General features: G+C 41.7%; 1 protein-coding gene across 7 annotated transcripts in view; it reads left to right on the forward strand.

The window, feature by feature from the left end:
- MACROD2 (mono-ADP ribosylhydrolase 2) overlaps positions 1–18,446 on the forward strand; it is a 3,459,957-nt gene that overhangs the window by 3,430,321 nt on the left and 11,190 nt on the right. For all 7 annotated transcript variants that reach the window (XM_077485921.1, XM_077485927.1, XM_077485924.1 and 4 more), the window contains one exon: positions 10,693–10,767. In XM_077485921.1, coding sequence (XP_077342047.1) covers positions 10,693–10,767 — 75 coding nt within the window. The remainder of the gene's footprint in view (positions 1–10,692; positions 10,768–18,446) is intronic.

An 18,446-nucleotide genomic window follows, 5' to 3' on the forward strand; every position in this document is an offset into this window, starting at 1 on the left:
AACTTGGTATAGGGTGCTACGGTACATAGGCTTGAGTGCGGTACAGTCTGCTGTTCTGTAAGGACCGCTATCGGTCCACAATAGATAGGGTTGACGTGCACCACTGCTGACCGCTGCCCTATACTGCAGCAGTCCTTCATCGGTATAGGGACTAAGAGTTTTGTCACAGGGTCATTTAAAAAATGACAGGCAGAGGAAGAGGCAGGCCCTTCCGCAGGGGTGGTAGGGGTAGGGCAGGAGCAACAGGCTTGAGCCAAAGTGGGAAGTTGCAGAAGGTGCGTTCAATTACTTTAAAGGATGCACCAGACTTGGTTGAGTGGCTCGCTCAGCCTTACTCTTCTGCACCCTCCTCATCCTCTCGATCTGCACCCTCTTCTTCACTCTCTGCTATGTGCACCCCCAAAGACACTACCACCAACAACACGACCACCACCACCACCACCACATACCTTCCGCTTGAGTCACTGGAATTATTTTCCGATCCATATCAAGAGGACATTTCTGATGCGCAGCCACTCTTGGTATTGGATCAGGAAGAGGAGGTAGCAACAAGCGCTACTCAGCAGTCTGACGCCAGTACCCAGATCAGCCCAAGGAGGAGGTTGGTCCCCGGTGTTGCTGCCTACTCCGAGATCTCTACTTATAGCGGTGGGGAAGGTGACGTTGATGATGACGTGTCTAGTGATGTCACGTGGGTGCCCACAAGAGAGGAAGAGGAGGGGAGTTCAGAGGGAGATATGGACCAGCAGATAGGGAGGAGAAGCAGCAATGACTTACATTGCACAGCAGGGACAAAGCAGACTGCAAATGTATCAGGAGCGAGTCATCGACCATGTACGGTCACATCTGGCGCTCCCAGGACACCGGCACATGGCTCCGCAGTGTGGGCTTTTTTTAACGTGTCCGCTGCTGACAATAGCGTTGCCATCTGCAATCTTTGCAGTCAACGCGTTAGTCGCGGTAAGCCCAATACTCACCTAGGGACGACCGCCTTAAGAAGGCACATGAGCAGCCATCACCGAGCCCAGTGGGAGCAACGGAACACACAAAGCCACACTGCAGGCTCTCACCGTCCAGCCTCGTCTTCTACTTCTCCTTCTCCTCTCTCCTCACAATTGTCCTCCACTCCACCTTCCATCACGCCAAGCTCACATTTTTCTGCAAAAAGGCAGGCTTCCGTGGGCCTAATGTTTGAGCGTAAAAAAATGATGACGCCGGATAACCCTCTTGCCCAACGGTTGGCGGCTGGCTTGTCAGAACTCATAGCCCGCCAACTACTGCCATATAAACTGGTGGACTCGGAGGCCTTTCGCAAATTTGTGGCCATTGGAACACCACAATGGAAGGTCCCAGGAAGGAAGTATTTCTCAGAGAAGGGCATCCCAGAGCTATATGGCCATGTTCAGCGGCAAGTGAATGTATCTCTGGCACACAGTGTCGGTGCCAAGATACATCTGACCACAGACACGTGGTCTAGCAAACACGGGCAGGGAAGGTATATCAGTTTTACTGCCCACTGGGTGAACCTTCTGACGGCCGTCAAGCATGTAACCCGTGGCACCCGTGTAGATTTGGTTTTACCGCCACGGATTGCATGCAGGCCTGACTCTTCTTCTCCTCCTCCTACTCCATCCTCCTCCCTCTCCTCCTCAGCTGCCTCCTCCTTTTCCGCTGCTAGCGTCTCTTCCACTGCACCGCCCAAGCTCCCCAGAACCTATTCCACATGCCAGGTGAGACGTTGCCATGCCGTGCTGCGTCTGTTGTGCCTGGAAGCAAAGAGCCACACTGGCCCGGCACTCCTTTCAGCTTTGCGTTCACAGGCAGATGAGTGGCTAACACCGCTCAATTTGACAGTTGGTAAAGTGGTGTGTGACAACGGTGCCAATCTGCTTAGCGCATTGAAACAGGGCAAAATCACGCACGTGCCGTGCATGGCACACGTCTTAAACTTGGTCGTGCAGCGATTCCTTGTCAAATACCCTGGGGTCCAGGACATCTTGCGGCAGGCAAGGAAAATCTCGGCCCATTTCAGAAGATCTTACACGGCCATGGCTCGCCTTGCTGACATTCAGCGGCGACACCATCTGCCGGTCAGACGTCTTATTTGCGATTGCCCGACGCGATGGAACTCAACCTTCTATATGCTTGATAGGCTGCTCCAGCAGAAACGTGCAGTTAACGTCTACCTGTATGAACTCTGCGAAAGAAACGGTTCTGGGGAGCTGGGTTTTTTTTCACCGCGCCAGTGGCTGCTCATGCGCGACACATGCAGACTTCTGCGGCCATTTGAGGAGATCACCAAACTGATCACCAAACTGGTCAGTCGCAGCCATGGCGCCATCAGTGACATGGTACCTTATGCCTTCTTTCTGGAGCGTGCATTGCGTCGTGTCATTGATCAGGCTGTGGAGGAGCAGGAGCGGGAAGATGAGGAAGTCGCAATGCTGGATGAATTCCCAGGGGGGGCTACTCTATCTGAGACAAGTCAACAACAGGAGTCTGATGAGGAGTCAGAGGAGGATGGTGCCGGGGCGGATGAGCAGGAGCAAGAAGAGCATGCTTTAAACCTTTCTGGGATCCCTGTTGTGCGAGGATGGGGAGAGGAGAATGAAGAGGACGACATTATCCTGGATGATGAGCAGGAGCCAGGCCACCACACCGCTTCCACTTTAGTGCAAATGGGGGCCTTCATGCTCCAGTGTTTTAATAGGGACCCCCGTATAAAAAGCATGAGGGTCAAGGACCAGTACTGGGTGGCAACGTACTTAGACCCCCGGTACAAACACAAAATGGCGGAAATGTTACCGCCGTCGCAGAGGGCTGTCAGAATGCAGCACTTCCAGGCCTTGCTTCGAGAAATGCTGCATTCTGCTTTTGCGTGCGCTGGCAGAGGAGCAATTCCCACTCCCAGAGAAGGATTTGCGGGTACCAATCCAACAGCGCCTGCAAGAAGAGGCCGGTTTGAAGATGTGTTGGTGACTTCGGATATGAGGTCATTCTTTCAGCCGACCCATCGACAGGTGTCATCCGGATCCAGCATCAGGGAACGCCTAGACCGTCAGGTGTCCGACTACATTGGGTTAACGGCCGATGTGGACGCTCTGAGGAGTGATGAACCCCTAGACTACTGGGTGGGCAGGCTTGACCTCTGGCCAGAGCTTGCCCAATTTGCAATCGAACTGTTGGCTTGCCCCTCATCCAGTGTCCTGTCCGAAAGGACGTTCAGCGCAGCAGGGGGGATTGTGACCGATAAGCGTACTCGCCTAGCTCACCACAGTGTTAACTACCTCACATTTCTAAAAATGAATGAGGCATGGATCTCGGAGGAATTCAACACATGTGACCAGTAGACCATGTATATGTCTATAAACTATTTTTTTAATCAAGCACACAGACCTTCTTAATTCATTTGGCTCACTTCCTTGACCCAAAAAAGCACACCGTACTATATGCCCCTACCCTCCTCTTTGAAGAGGTTGAGCGGTGTCATATTTCTACTGGGGCTGCTTATGATATCCCTGTGCTGTGCTGACTTCCTCCTGGGGGTTCTTATTATGAAGGGATCACACTATCCCTGTGCTGTGCTGACTTCCTCCTGGGGGTTCTTATTATGAGGGGATCACACCATCCCTGTGCTGTGCTGACTTCCTCCTGGGGCTGCTTACGGTGCTGCTGTCAGTGCTGTATGTCACGGTGCTGCTGTCAGCGCTGTATGTCACGGTGCTGCTGTCAGCGCTGTATGTCACGGTGCTGCTGTCAGCGCTGTATGTCACGGTGCTGCTGTCAGCGCTGTATGTCACGGTGCTGCTGTCAGCGCTGTATGTCACGGTGCTGCTGTCAGCGCTGTATGTCACGGTGCTGCTGTCAGCGCTGTATGTCACGGTGCTGCTGTCAGCGCTGTATGTCACGGTGCTGCTGTCAGCGCTGTATGTCACGGTGCTGCTGTCAGCGCTGTATGTCACGGTGCTGCTGTCAGTGCTCTGTATTACGGTGCTGCTGTCAGATGCCTCTATCACGGTGCATGTGTCATTCCGGTATGTCACGCTGCTGGTGATCATCTCCTGCACCCTCTTCTTTGCCTACCCTGGTCCCTGACCTTCCCTCTCCTCCATTGCCTTCATTAGCTCCATAGTCCTGAATTGTTAGAACAATTTCCCAAATAAAATAAAAATGCTTGTAGTTATCGATCCCAAATTCACCTCATACATGTACTATGTCATTGTCCAGATGGTGGGACTACGTTTTACCCCCTAATAATTACCACGTGGCCGCAAATTCGACATGAAGGTTTGCAAAGTTCGCCTCCCATTGAAGTCAATGGGGCCCGCGGCGAACGTTCGGTTTCGCGAACGTTTGGGTCCGTTCGCATTTCGCGTTCGCGAAACGTCCCGTCGGAAGTTCGTCCATCACTAGTCATCATAGAGAAGTGGAAGAGGACTCCAGTGGCAACCTGTGAAGCTCTGGTGAACACCATGCCCAAGAGGGTTAAGGCAGTGCTGGAAAATAATGGTGGCCACACAAAATATTGACACATTAGGCCCAATCTGGACATGTTCACTTAGGGGTGTACTCACTTTTGTTGCCAGCGGTTTAGACATTAATTGTTGTGTGTTGAGTTATTTTGAGGGGACAGTAAATTTACACTGTTATACAAGCTGTACACTCCCTACTTTACATTGTAGCAAAGTGTAATTTCTTCAGTGTTGTCACATGAAAAGATATAATAAAATGGTTACAAAAATGTGTGGGGTGTACTCACTTTTTTGAGATACTGTACATATATACACATACAGCAATCCTGGACTTCATTTTAAATATATATGTATATGTGTATGTATCAGATGTACTGTAAGCGCCAATTTAAACCAGCAAAGTTTTTAGTATGATTTTTAAGCTTGCATTAACCTTGTAAAAAGGATAGGGCAGTCACATTATTTATTATTTCTAAAAAATAGTGAGTGGCCAGAAGTCAAACTATTAATTAAAAATGCAAGGCAGATATACTTTTCTCTGAAAGCTTATCTATGTACATATAAAAATTCCAATTACCATACGCACGTTTATTGCTAATTAATCACGTCTTCCACTTTGTGTCTTTTTTTTATTTATTTTTTATTTTATTTTTTACAGGTGATATATGGTTTATAAGCCACTGACTGCAATTTACATATTTTATACTCTGCTTTCTTAACCGGTTCAGCCCCGGAAGATTTTACCCCCTTCCTGACCAGAGCACTTTTTGCGATTCTGCACTGCGATGATTTAACTGGCAATTACACGGTTGTGCGACATTGCAACCAAACAAAATTTGCGTTTTTTTTTAATCAAAATAGAGCTTTTTGGTGGTATTTGATCACCTCTGAGATTTATATTTTTTTGCGCTATAAACAAAAAAAGCAAAAATGTTGAGAAAAAAAAAAAACACAATATTTTTTACTTTTTGCTATAATAAATATCCCCCAAAAATATATAAAAAACATATTTTTTTCCTCAGTTTAGGCCGATATATATTCTTCTACATATTTTTGATGAAAAAAACCCCACAATAAGTGTATATTGATTGGTTTGCACAAATGTATAGCTTCTACAAAATAGGGGATAGTTTTATGGCATTTTTAATATAATTTTTTTTTATTAGTAATGGCGGCGATCTGCGATTTTTATCATGACTGCAACATGGCAGACACATTTTTTGGACCATTGTCATTTATACAACGATCAGTGCTATAAAAATGCACTGATTACTGTGTAAATAGCACTGGCAGGGAATGGGTTAACCACTAGGGGGCAATGAAGGGGTTAAGTGTGTCCTAGGGAGTGATTCTAACCGTGGGGGGATGGGCTACAACTCACATGACAGCAATCACTGCTCCCGATGACAGGGAGCAGTGATCTCGGACATGAAACAAGGCAGAACGGGGAAATGCCTTGTTTACACTTCCCCGTTCTGAGGCTCTGTGACACGATCCCTTGGAGACTGATCCCACCGGCATGGTCACACTGTACGCAGCAGCACGCGCATGCACTAACCCTGCCAATTAAAGGGGACATCCAGGTATGCCCCTTTGCCCACCGCTGCCATTGTGCCGACGTATATTTGCGTGCAGCGGTTGGCAAGTGGTTAAAATACACCTCAATGGAAAAAAAAAAACAGAATGACATTTTTGACCTTTCCTTCGAACAAAAAAACACTGTTTTGTTGGCAAAAAGTTGATCGTGTGTACAGGGCATTACTCTGCTTTATTCTTCAATCACTTACTCGTAACATGTTAAAGCACTCCTCCAAGCTGCAATATAAAACTATAAAAACCCCACAGACTACAGCTTCAGCAAGTTCATCAATCAGGTGCACTTCATATTGATAAAACAAAAACATAAACAAAACATATAATGTGCCTCAAAAGGCTACTAGTAAGTGCTTGTATAGCGCGAAAAGTGTCAATGTGCTGCTTCTTCCCCACTATGTGATGGTCTTATCTGTAATTCAAGAATAAAGCCGAATAAGATTGCAGCTATCTATTTGATGTTTTCTACCATAGCCAAAGACAATGAATTGAAAGGACTGGCTACAATACGGTCTTAGGCCGCGTACACACGGGCGGACTGTTCGCCCAACTTAGTTTGTCAAACAATCCGACAAACAGTCCGCTCAAAATTTGCATGAGCGGACTTGACCACACACGATGAACGAACAGTCCGCTGAAAGTGTGCGCGATGACATGAACGGCACGTACGACGGGACGAGAAATTCGACGTCCAATACACTTCAATGCAACCTTCGCCGTGTAAATCCTTTCTGAGCATGCGCGAAACTTAGTTTGTCGAACAAGCCTACACACGAGACGGACTGTCTTACGGAAATTCCAAAAAACTTTGTTCGACAGACTGTCCGCTGAAACTGTCCGCTGAAGCCCACACACGAGCGGACTGTCCGCTGAAACACTGTTCAGCGGACAAAGTTGGGCGAACAGTCCGCCCGTGTGTACGCGGCCTTAGGCTCCATGCACACTGGAGCTCAGAAAAGCTTTTTCTGAATGCCAGTTTGCTGACAGAAAACACTGGTTGCTCTTAACAGTGTTTTGTACTAGCGTTTATGCGCCTTTTTTAGCGTTGGTGTTTATGGGCTTTTTTAATAAAAATACACAGAGGACACGCCAAAAAACCTGCAATGCATTCCCAAACTCCCACATTGCATTGAAAAAATAGAAAGCCAAACGCTAATTAATGCGCGTTTATGAGCGTTTATCTGCGTTTTTTATCTTTTTTGTGGTTAGAAAAACAGCACTTTGAATGCGATTTTATGGCATTCAGAGAACAGCCCGTAAACTCCACTGCTGATAAAAGCTAAAAAAAGTCCATGTGTGCATGGACACATAGGATAACATAGAGTGGAGTTCATGGGCTGTTCAAAAAAACGCCCCAAGCGCCAAAAAAATTGTTGTTTATGAACTCCAGTGTGCATGGAGCCTAAAAAAAAGCAACAGGCTGCTATATCAACAACAATTAACAAGAAATAAATGTGTTTTTGTGAATCTATAGCCCCTTCTTCAGAGCTCCATACATAAAAAAGTAATGTTCACATACTAGATCCCCAAAATGTGTTGATTTCCTATGAATCTTGCAGTATTCAGTCATTTTCAGAGATCAGGCCTTCTTCACATAGGCACCGATCTTACAAAAATTACTAAGCCCCTGTACACACTGTCGGAGATTCCGCCAACCAAATCCGTCGGATTTTGTCCGTCGGATTTAGTCCGACGGATTGTGTCCGAAACTGTTGCATACACACGGCCGGACTAAGTTGTCGAAAAATCCGATCTTTCAGAACGTGATGACGTAATTTTGTTACGATGGGACTACATTCAGGCTAGTAGCCAATAGCTTTGATGTAGGAATTTGATCTGAGCATGCGTGGCACTTGGTCCGATCAAAATTCGCTACACATGATCGGAGTATGTCCGATCGAACCAGTTGATCGGGAAATATTTCCAACATGTTGTAAAATTGGGTTCGACGGATATTCGGATGGAATCAATTCAATGCATACCACACACAGTCGGATTATCCGACGACACGGTCTGATAGGACACATTCCGACGGATTCTCCGACCGTGTGTACAAGGGCTTCGGGCTCGTGTATGTTGGTGCTGTTTACCTGAACTTGGCTTGAGTATTACCATGAAACATGATTGGATCATTTCTATTTACCTTAACAGTACAATGAAGTTGAATGTTCCAAGGCTGTGTTTGACCTGCTTTGCGCTGTAATTCGCTAGAATAAAAGTTAAGCAACACTCACTCTGAAAAGTAGGTGTCATCAGTTTCCTATAGACTGCCTCCAATTCTCTTGTAAAGCTCCTCGGGACCCCTAAAACCTATTGCGCTCTGACTCACCCTTTTCTACCTAACATGCAGTAATATTGCTCCATCACTTTGATAAGTGTCTTCAACAACTAAGCCAAAAAGGGGTAGGTGCAATATAAGGAAAGCTATAAAGTTGTATCTGTTTAAACCATATTCCTCAAATAGACTATTAACTACAAAACAAGTTGCTGGTTGATGTGATAGGCCCCACATTATAAATTAAGCCTAATTTTCAATATCACAAGCCCCCTACCCAAACATAATCTCAATAATTGTATTCTGGGTGGCAGGCAAGTTTGTTGAGATGACTATGGCAATATTTCCTTCAAACAATAGTATAATAATGTTACTTACCGTTTAAGATCAGTGGTACATGCTACAATTTGTGAGAAATAGCTTATTTAAAATACATACTGCATTTCATTATATCTTCTGATACTGTCATTTTTTTATATCCTTGAGGTTTACATTTGACAGACATCTCTCCTTTTGCATCCTAATATTCATGCACAGCGGGGAAGAGAGGGCACTTAAGACATTACTCATTCTCTGTTCATGTTCATATAATTAGCTAGACTGCTTTTCGTTTCCAGCAAATTAATACTAATAACATATAGTATAAAATATGTAAATGGATTAGTATATCTCTGCACAACTCTAGAGCATTGGAGCAGAAATAAATGCTGGCTACAACCCAGTTTACATCCATTGTTTCAATAGACTGAATTTGGTAATTGTAACAGCGATGTCTAGAGACCTCTATGGTGTGGTCTATCTGGCATCACACAACGTCTGGCAAATAACAAAAAAAAAAAAATCACCTGTGATATTTAAATAATGTACTATACATAGAAACAAGTTATTGTTTGCATTAAGCTGACCTCTTTGACATGTACAGTATATCTAAAAACATTTCACACTATAGTTGCAAGGGTCACATTACATGTACAAATCTTTTGTAAGACTATTCCTAATATCAAACTATAGACCAAAAACCAACCAATTGGGACTTTTATGCTACAACAATAATCCAATCTTGAAAGTTTTGCTTAAAATAGTACATATTTTTTAGTGGGATCAACAAGGATAAAAAAGGACATATACAGTAACTCTTACTACAAGCCAAATGATACCTGTATGCACCTGCCTAAGCTTGTCACATTAGGCCAGATAACCTAAACAATGGCCAGTTTTATTCAATAGAGCAATCTTTAGCACCATATATTGCATACATATAAGCAACTGTACCGCGTAGTGTACTATACCTATCATTTTGAGATTGATAAAGCTTTGGGCACATGGCTATCAGCTTGTAAATCAGATTGAATAGTAGGAATGGGTTAGTGGTATTATATGAAGCTCTTATTGCTTGTTGTTAAAATATTTAGGAAAGATATGCTGTCCACAAGGCACCCTAATTTGTTGAACCCCAAGAAAACAGGTGAAAATAGTTCTTTCTATTAATATATTTCTATCTAAAAGTAATGGTGGCTGATGTTGATGGAGCTGGATCTAGATGTTTCCAGGATATTCTGACATAAAGGGATCTGGGGTTTGCTGATAAAATCATGAGAAGGCTGTTCAACTTGTGAGGGGATCCAAATTGGTGGACCCACCGGGATTGTAGCATATATAAGCATGGGTGTGGCACGCGAAAAATAAAGCAAGAACACAAATCTTCGTTCCTTTTATGGTAGCAGAAACACTGCTTTTCTTGTTTTACTGTCACCCTCTTCTTTAGAAATGTTAGATCTCAAAGTTGGTTTCATAGCTGGTTGAAGCAGTTGGGGGTCATTAGGCTTGGAGATCGTGTAGCATACTGTGACTGATTTAGCATCTGTGCCGTGCTTGTTTTTGTTTAAAAAATGTAGCCAAAAAACAAAGCTGTATGACTGTATGACATTGAATTTTAAACATCCACACCTAAAGACCCATCTTTACTCCAACAAGATCATCTATGAGATTTAGCAGTGTGAGGGTACCTGGAAACCCCTTTTATTTGCTAACAATAAATGGATTTAGCAGGAATATTCGTTTTCTTCATTATAGACTTTTTATCACCCATATTTGCATATGGTATTTTTATGCCCAGCCTTTTGGTCAGGATAAGCGATTTTCTGTGTAAGTCTTAAATTCTTGTTTTTTTCATGGTTTTCCAAAAAGAGATAATTAGGGTGTGGGCTAGAAATATTTAAACTATCCAACATTAACAAAAAGACTGAAATATTAGCTTTGCATGGAATTATTTTTTTAAAAAAAACAATGGAATTAGTATTGTCAGGGTATTTTTTATAGCAATATAACTACTTTTTCTTTTGTTTCTCATAGAATCAAACTCTGAGTCACAAGTGATGGAGCAGAGCAATGATACATGCAAGCCAGCACAATCAGACATCCAAGATGGTAGGCTCTTTATAATTATCATCAATGTAATATTTATGTAGTTCAAAAATCAACACTTTACATCAGTTTCTAATTGCAGTATACATTTGTAGTCACTTTGCTTAAAAAGAACAAAAAACAAAACAAAAAAACAGGAATGATACTACAATTCTTGTCCAATAATCTCTCTTATTATTGTCTGATTAAACATTAGCAATTGTGTTTCAATCTTTGCAGTACTGTATATACTGAGTTATAAATTAAATGGTTTAATTTATGAAAACTAGTGCCAATAAATGAGAAAATGTCGTCTATGAAAACTGTAATCCACATTTCCTATTTTCAGTAAAGGTTAGAAAATGAAAAAGAAATCCTGACTGGTTGCTATGGTTAACAATTCTATTTTGTTTTGTTCTATTTTTTTTTTTTTTTTTTTATAAATCATCCCCATAGAGAAGGAAGAGTAAACACAAAGGGGTTTGTGACTTTTGATTGCATTTTTGTTAAAGTAGAATACTTTAAAAACATATTTGTACTATATCCAGAAAGAGCAGGCAACTTTGCCAGCATAGCCTATTACCTTCCCTGTGTTTTGATCACAAGAATAGTGTAAACATTGGGGGTTACTTTGCACTACAAGTGCACTTGGAAGTGCAGTCGCTGTAGATCTGAGGGAAAGATCTGAAATGAGGGGAAACTCTAATGATCATCCAATCACATGCAAGCTAAAATGCTGTTTTTTATTTTCCTTTCATGTCCCCCTCAGATTTACAGGGACTGCACTTGAAGGTGCACTTTTAGTGAACTTGTATGCAATGTGGATTTCCCTTCGTAAATAACCCCCATAGTCTTGTTTCTATTCAACTTGTCCTGTGTCTGCACTGAAACTGCAGACCATGAAAAATATCTGCACCACATACCTGCATGAGTAAATATTGATACTGACCGTTCCCTGGTGTTCTTGGATTTTGTAAAAGAAAAAGTCACCCTTCAAAGTCCAACTCTGTGCATAAGATAAAAAAAATCCTTTCCAATGCCCCCCTACCTACAAGGGTTAGATGTTTGTTATAGAGATGATTTTAATCTACCTCCCCCTTACATGTTGTTCAGGCTTGTCTTCACCATACTCAGCTAGCCAGCATACTCAGGGTTGTCCTGCTGCACTTCGTTGTTCAGGTAAAAAATCTTGGATCCCACACAGCCACCTTCTCCTCCGATGTTACTGGGAGCGTGAATCCTCTTCCCCCAGTGATGCCCACCAACTGCTTTGAGGCCTTGCTTCTGCAGCCTTTTAGAATTTGTTATAAGGGTATCCCAGGAGGCTGCAGGAACAGGTACAGGTCATTCTCACCTAGATGACAGTGGCTGTGGGGTACGGGGGCCATAGTAAAATTGTTTTAAAAATGTAAACAACAAAAATCATTTTAGGATTTTGACATTACGGAAGGGGAGGGGAATGCAGGGAGGAAAGGTAGTTCTTAGGATATGCTTTTTTTTAAGGGGTAGAGTAATAAGTGGTAATAATGTATTCCTCGCTCCAGCAGCTAGCTATGTGACCTGTCCCCAGCAGCTTTTTGACTAAAGCGCTCCAACCTGTGGTCACACCCTTACCTCCTCACATACAACGCAGGACCAATAACCCTCTATTGTACATGATGATGTGGAGAGATCGCTCACAGCCTGGAGTATCAGGGAGGAGAGCATCAGAGAAAGGAATGTGGTAGGCAATGCAGCATCTCCCCACACCCTCTCCCTTCCAAGAGATAGTGATATTTTAACCCCTGCACTGTGGATCGGTATAATGTCTCAGGCAGTGAGCTAGTAGCGTTTTTGTAGAGGATCACAGCTTCAGACTTATATACATACTACATCCATTCAAACTTTCCATTCAAATTTCATATCATTATAAAACATTCCCCATACCCAACGGAAAAAAAAACAAAAAAAAAAAACACAACTTATTAATACTATTCCAATCAATCGCCCACCCTCACATAAATTCCCACACTTTTCCTGAGGTACTCAATTCCTCCCATTTCTTCCAATAATCCGAAATCTGTTTTTCTACATATCCCTCTTGTCTAATCTGTTTTTCCATGAAGCACACTTCGCTCATCTCATAATTCCAATCTTCTATTGTTGGGGCTACTTCCTTTTTCCATTTCCTTGCTATTACGGTTTTAGCTACTGTAGTTATTTGGTGCAAAAATTCCATCTCTTTTCGATTTAATTTTTTAGATGAATGTGAGAATAATATTGTCTTTATATCAAGATTTATTCTTATACCTGTCAGTTCCTGATATAATTTTATTATCTTACCCCAAAATATTTTTATCTTCCAGCAACTGTACCAAATATGCTCTAAAGTACCCTTCTCCTTCTTACATCTCCAACATAGTTCAGAGTTCCTTTTATTTATTTTATTCATAACCACTGAACTTCTATACCATCTTAATAGAATTTTATAATTTTTTTCTTGATATTTAATAGCTAAGGGTGTTTTATATATTCCTTCAAATACCTCTCCCCACTCTTTCTCTGTCAACTCCTGCCCTATTTCTTCCTCCCACTTTTTTATTCCTGCTATTTTTTTAATATTCCCTACAGGAAGTAATAGGTTATATATCTTAGCTAATTTCTTATTTGCTTTATCCTTATTCATTGCTATTTGTTCAAATATAGTTGGTGGTCTATTAATCATTATCTTTATTGGGTCAATAAATGCCCTCAGCTGTCTATACTGAAACCATTTATTTTTATATTCTTGCCCCAATTCCTGAAATGTTGGAATATTTCCATCATTTAGGATTTGTATTATCCGCTCATGTTCTTCCATATTCCATTTCAGAAATGTATTATCCTTTACAGCTGGTCTAAATTCAGGATTGCTAAATAAAGGGGTCATAGGGCCTATTGAAGATGAAAGTTGTTTCTTCTTTATCATGTCGTCCCAAATTTTTAAAGTTGTTCTTACAAAGATAGGCATCTCCTTCCTCTCTGGTCTTAACTTAGGTTTTATCCATGGCTGATGTTTTATTTTAGCCCCTAATATATCTTCCTCCAATTTTACCCATTGCTTGTCTTTTTCATTATGCTGCCAGTCAATTATTCTCATTAAAGAGGCTGCTTGTGAATATTTAAAAAAGTCAGGCAATGCTAATCCTCCATTATCTTTCGTTCTAATTAATACCTCCCTACCTACTCTAGGGGTCTTATGTGCCCATACAAAGCCTTCTACCATTTCTTTCAGATCTTTAATAATTTTTTTTGATGGTATAATGGGTACCGTTTGAAAGATATACAGCATAATTGGCAAAATCTCCATCTTTACAATATTTATTCTCCCAAACCATGAGTGAGTTATTTTATCATATTTACCTAGAAGTTTCTTTACCTTCTGAACTGTCACGTTGTAATTCATTTCTTGCAAGAGTTTTAAATCTCTTGGGATATATACTCCCAAATATTTTATCACATCTTGCTTCCATTTAAACAAAAAATTTTTTTGTAAGACAGTTTGGACTCTCTCTTCTAATGTAATATTCATTAATTCAGATTTATCATAATTTACTTTAAAATTGCTAACTTCACCGAATCTCTCAAACTCTTTTATTAGATTTGGTATAGTAATTATGGGATTAGTTATATATAATAAAAGATCATCTGCATAGGCAGCCATCTTATATTCTTTGCCTTTGACCTTTATCCCCATAATATCTTTGTTTATTCTTATAGCCTCCATGAGATGTTCCATCATCATAATATATAAAAGTGGTGATAGAGGACACCCTTGTCGGGTTCCATTTGAAATCTTTATATATTCAGATAATATCCCATTTGTTCTCACTTTAGCCCTAGCATTCTTATATAGGGCCATAATCCTTCCTAACATCTTAGGTCCCATCGCTGTTTGCTTCAATACTTCCTCTAAGAACTGCCATCCCACCCTATCAAATGCCTTTTCGGCGTCTATAGCCAGTAGGCAGGTAGGGATGGCAGTTCTCTGAGCGTATTCAATCAACGTACATGTTTTTATGATATTATCTCTTGTCTCCCTCCCTTTCAAAAACCCTGTTTGTTCCAGGCTTATATTATTTGAGATAATATCCGTTATTCTTTTGGATAAAATTTTTGAAAATATTCTTATATCTAAATTAGTCAACGATATGGGTCTATACTTTTTACATAGTGATTGATCTTTTTCCGGTTTTAATATTAGTACTATATGAGCCTCTGTACCTTGTATCGCAAATGGCTGATCTAAAGATATTGAATTAAATGTTTCCTTAAGTATGGGTATTATTTGTTCCTTGAATGACTTATAAAATCTAGCAGTATATCCATCTGGCCCTGGACTTTTCCCCAGAGCAAGTTCTTTAATAGTCTGTTGAGTTTCTTCTGTTGTGATTTCTTCCTCCAACCCCTCCATCTTTCCTTTTAAGCAGTTAAATATAGCCATTTCCTTTACATATTTTTGTATGTTCTCCCCTTTGTTTTCTCCTTCCTTGTATTCATAACCATCTTTTATATTATATAATTTAGAATAGTATGTATGGAAGGTTTCAGATATTTCCTCTGGGTCATATGTAATTTCCCCATTTGGTTTTACAATTTTCTCTATATAACTTGGGGGTTGTTGCTTTTTTAAAGCTCTGGCTAATATTTTCCCAGGTTTATTTCCAAATTTATACCACTGCGCTCTATCCTTATCCCTTATCCGAAGGGAATCTTCATCAAGCACTGATTGTAATTCCAGTTGTTTTTCCTTTAGTCTAGCTCCATCACACAATTTCCTACTTACTTTATGTATTTCTTCTAGTTCTTTAATCTCATTTTCCAATTGAGATATTTTTTGTGTTTTTTCTTTTTTTTTTCTTGCCCCGTGCTTGATGAATATTCCCCTCATAACACATTTTAATGTTTCCCATTGAATTGCAGGTGAGGTTTCATCCCTTTCATGAATTATCAGAAATTCTTTTATAACTTGTAGTATTTCTGCCACGCATTTTCTATCTTTAATTAAATTATCATTCAATCTCCATATCCCATTCCTTTTCTTTGTTTCAATCACTGAAATTTCCACATATATTGGGGCATGGTCCGACCAAAGGAATCCCCCTATTTCTGTTACTGGTTTCATCATTAAGCCCTCTTTATTTATAAAAAAATAATCCAATCTATGATATGAATTGTGTATATTTGAATAATATGTATAATTTTTTTCCTTTTGGTGTTGGGCCCTCCATATATATATAAAATACATATTTGAATAGGAAAATCGAATTTTTCAATTTCTGCTGTTTTGCATGTGCCAGCACGTCAGCTTACTTAACCACTTGCTTACTGGGCACTTAAACCCCCCTCAGTCCCAGACCAATTTTCAGCTTTCAGCGCTGATGCACTTTGAATGACAATTGCGCGGGCATACAACACTGTACCCAAATGAAATTTTTATCATTTTTTTCCCACAAATAGAGCTTTCTTTTGGTGGTATTTAGTTACAGCTCGGAGTTTTATTTTTTGCTAAACAAACAAAAAAAGATGCAAAAAAAAAAAAATCAGGTTTTAATAGTTTGTTATAAAATTTTGCAAACGGGTCATTTTTCTCCTTCATTGAAGTGCGCTGATTAGGCGGCACTGATGGCTTTATTGGTGGGCACTGATGGGCTGCATTGGTGGGCACTGATAGGCTGCATTGGTGGGCACTGATAGGCTGCACTGGTGGGCACTGATAGGCATAGTTAAGGCGGCACTAATAGGCACAGATAAGGCGGCACCGATGGGCACAGATAAGGCGGCACTGATGGGCAAAGATGGGCACAGATAAGATGGCATGGATGGGTGGCACGGATAAGTGGCACGGATGGGTAGCACGGATGGGCACTGATAGGTACCACTGATAGATGGGACTGATGGGCACTGATAGGTGGCACTGATAGGTGGCTCTGATAGGTGGCACTGCTGGGCACTGATGGGCGGCACTGCTGGGCACTGATGGGCGGCACTGCTGGGCACTGATGGGCGGCACTGGGGTGCAGCACCTTTGAGGCACATTGTGGGCACTGTGGGTGGCACTGTTGGTGGCACTGCTGGATGGCACTGTGGGTGGCACTGTGGGTGGCACTGTGGGCACTATGGGCACTGCTGGGTGGCACTGATGGGGGGCACTTACTTTTATTCAGGATGGCACTGCGGTGGGCAGGTGGGCACTGGCAGGGGGCAGGTGGTCAGCTGTATTGCTGGCCGTGATCGGGACTGATGTCCCGATCACGGCCGCCGGTGATCGGCTTTTTTTTTCTCTCCTCGCGCTGTCAGCGCGAGGAGGAATAATAGCCGATTACCGGCTCCGTTCTATCACATGATCAGCTGTCATTGGCTGACAGCTGATCACGTGATAAGGGGTCGGGATCGACCCCTTACACGGATCGGTGATCAGGCGAGTCTCACAGACTCGCCGATCACAGAGCGCGCCGCGCGCGCCCCTCAGGGCGCGCGCAGGCCGCTCGTACCCGGGACGACGTCAATAGACGTAGTCCCGGAAAAGTAGATCCGCGCTAATGCCGTCATTTGGCAATAGCGCGGATCCCAAGTGGTTAAAGAAAACAATCAATAATATTTCTTGTAGAAAGTAGTGATTATAGTTAACCATATGTTGCTCTATATTGCACCTCATGGACATTTTTTGGGGGCCCACCCCATTTCATCAACAAAAACCATCACAGCACCTAGAAAGCTTGCTGCAACAGAGCAGGCAAGCTTTTTTTCCCTTCTGCAAATTAGGATGCTACAACATAGTGTGCAGAACATTGGTCTTCAGCTTTGGTCAACTGGTGCTTTGTTTTCTGTAGAATGTGTTTCAGTTCTGAAACACACTAACCACTAACCTTAACCTCACCCTTAACCTCACCCTAACATTCTACTACTTTATGACCTAAAAATAACTTTTAACACTTGGCTACCCCTAAATTATAACTTAAATCTCAAAAGAAAGCCATAACACATAACTTGGCCTAGTTCAATCTTATCCTTATCCTTCCACTTAAAATTCTTAATATAACTATAAAGAAAAACATTCTAACCTTAATCCTTATGTGGACATACTTTGTATCTGAGCGCCATAAACCAAAAGCGCTAGTTAATTTATCTTTAATATTCAAAACAAATTCACCTATCCATCCACGTCTCTATGCTTTATTTTGCTGAGAAATCACTTTGAACACTTAAACACCCTCTAGCATTTCTGGCCGTGAGTAAGGGCAGATGATTAAATTATGTAGCATTTATTTCCTGGAATCCATCTGCCCTTAGTTCAGTCATGCAGGCAAGAGGGTGTGCACAGCTGAGAAACCCCTCCTTCCCTCCTGAAGAATGCTGGGATGTACGCCATCATTTGTCTAGGCCTGGAAACTAGGAAGTAATTAAAGAAATGTAAAAAATAAACATTTTTTTTAAACAAGTACATATAATATACTTTCCTAGCTATTTACTTATGCTGGCAGTATAAGGATTCAAAATAGGCATTGTTGATTGAGATAGTGAAGTTCCGATTTAAATCTGAACTCTAGCCAGCTGAAAATTGCATCTTTTTTTTTCTAAATGTTTATTTTTTCTGGATCATCACCACCTTCCCCTTCCATTAATTTGGGATAATAATAATTTAGTTTTTTTGGTTGTACATTACACATTATAATTGACTGCAC

The sequence above is a fragment of the Lithobates pipiens genome, unplaced genomic scaffold (genome assembly GCF_037356315.1).
Source record: "Lithobates pipiens isolate NorthernLeopardFrog02 unplaced genomic scaffold, aLitPip1_a1.2 Scaffold_18, whole genome shotgun sequence".
Taxonomy (NCBI): Eukaryota; Metazoa; Chordata; class Amphibia; order Anura; family Ranidae; genus Lithobates; species Lithobates pipiens.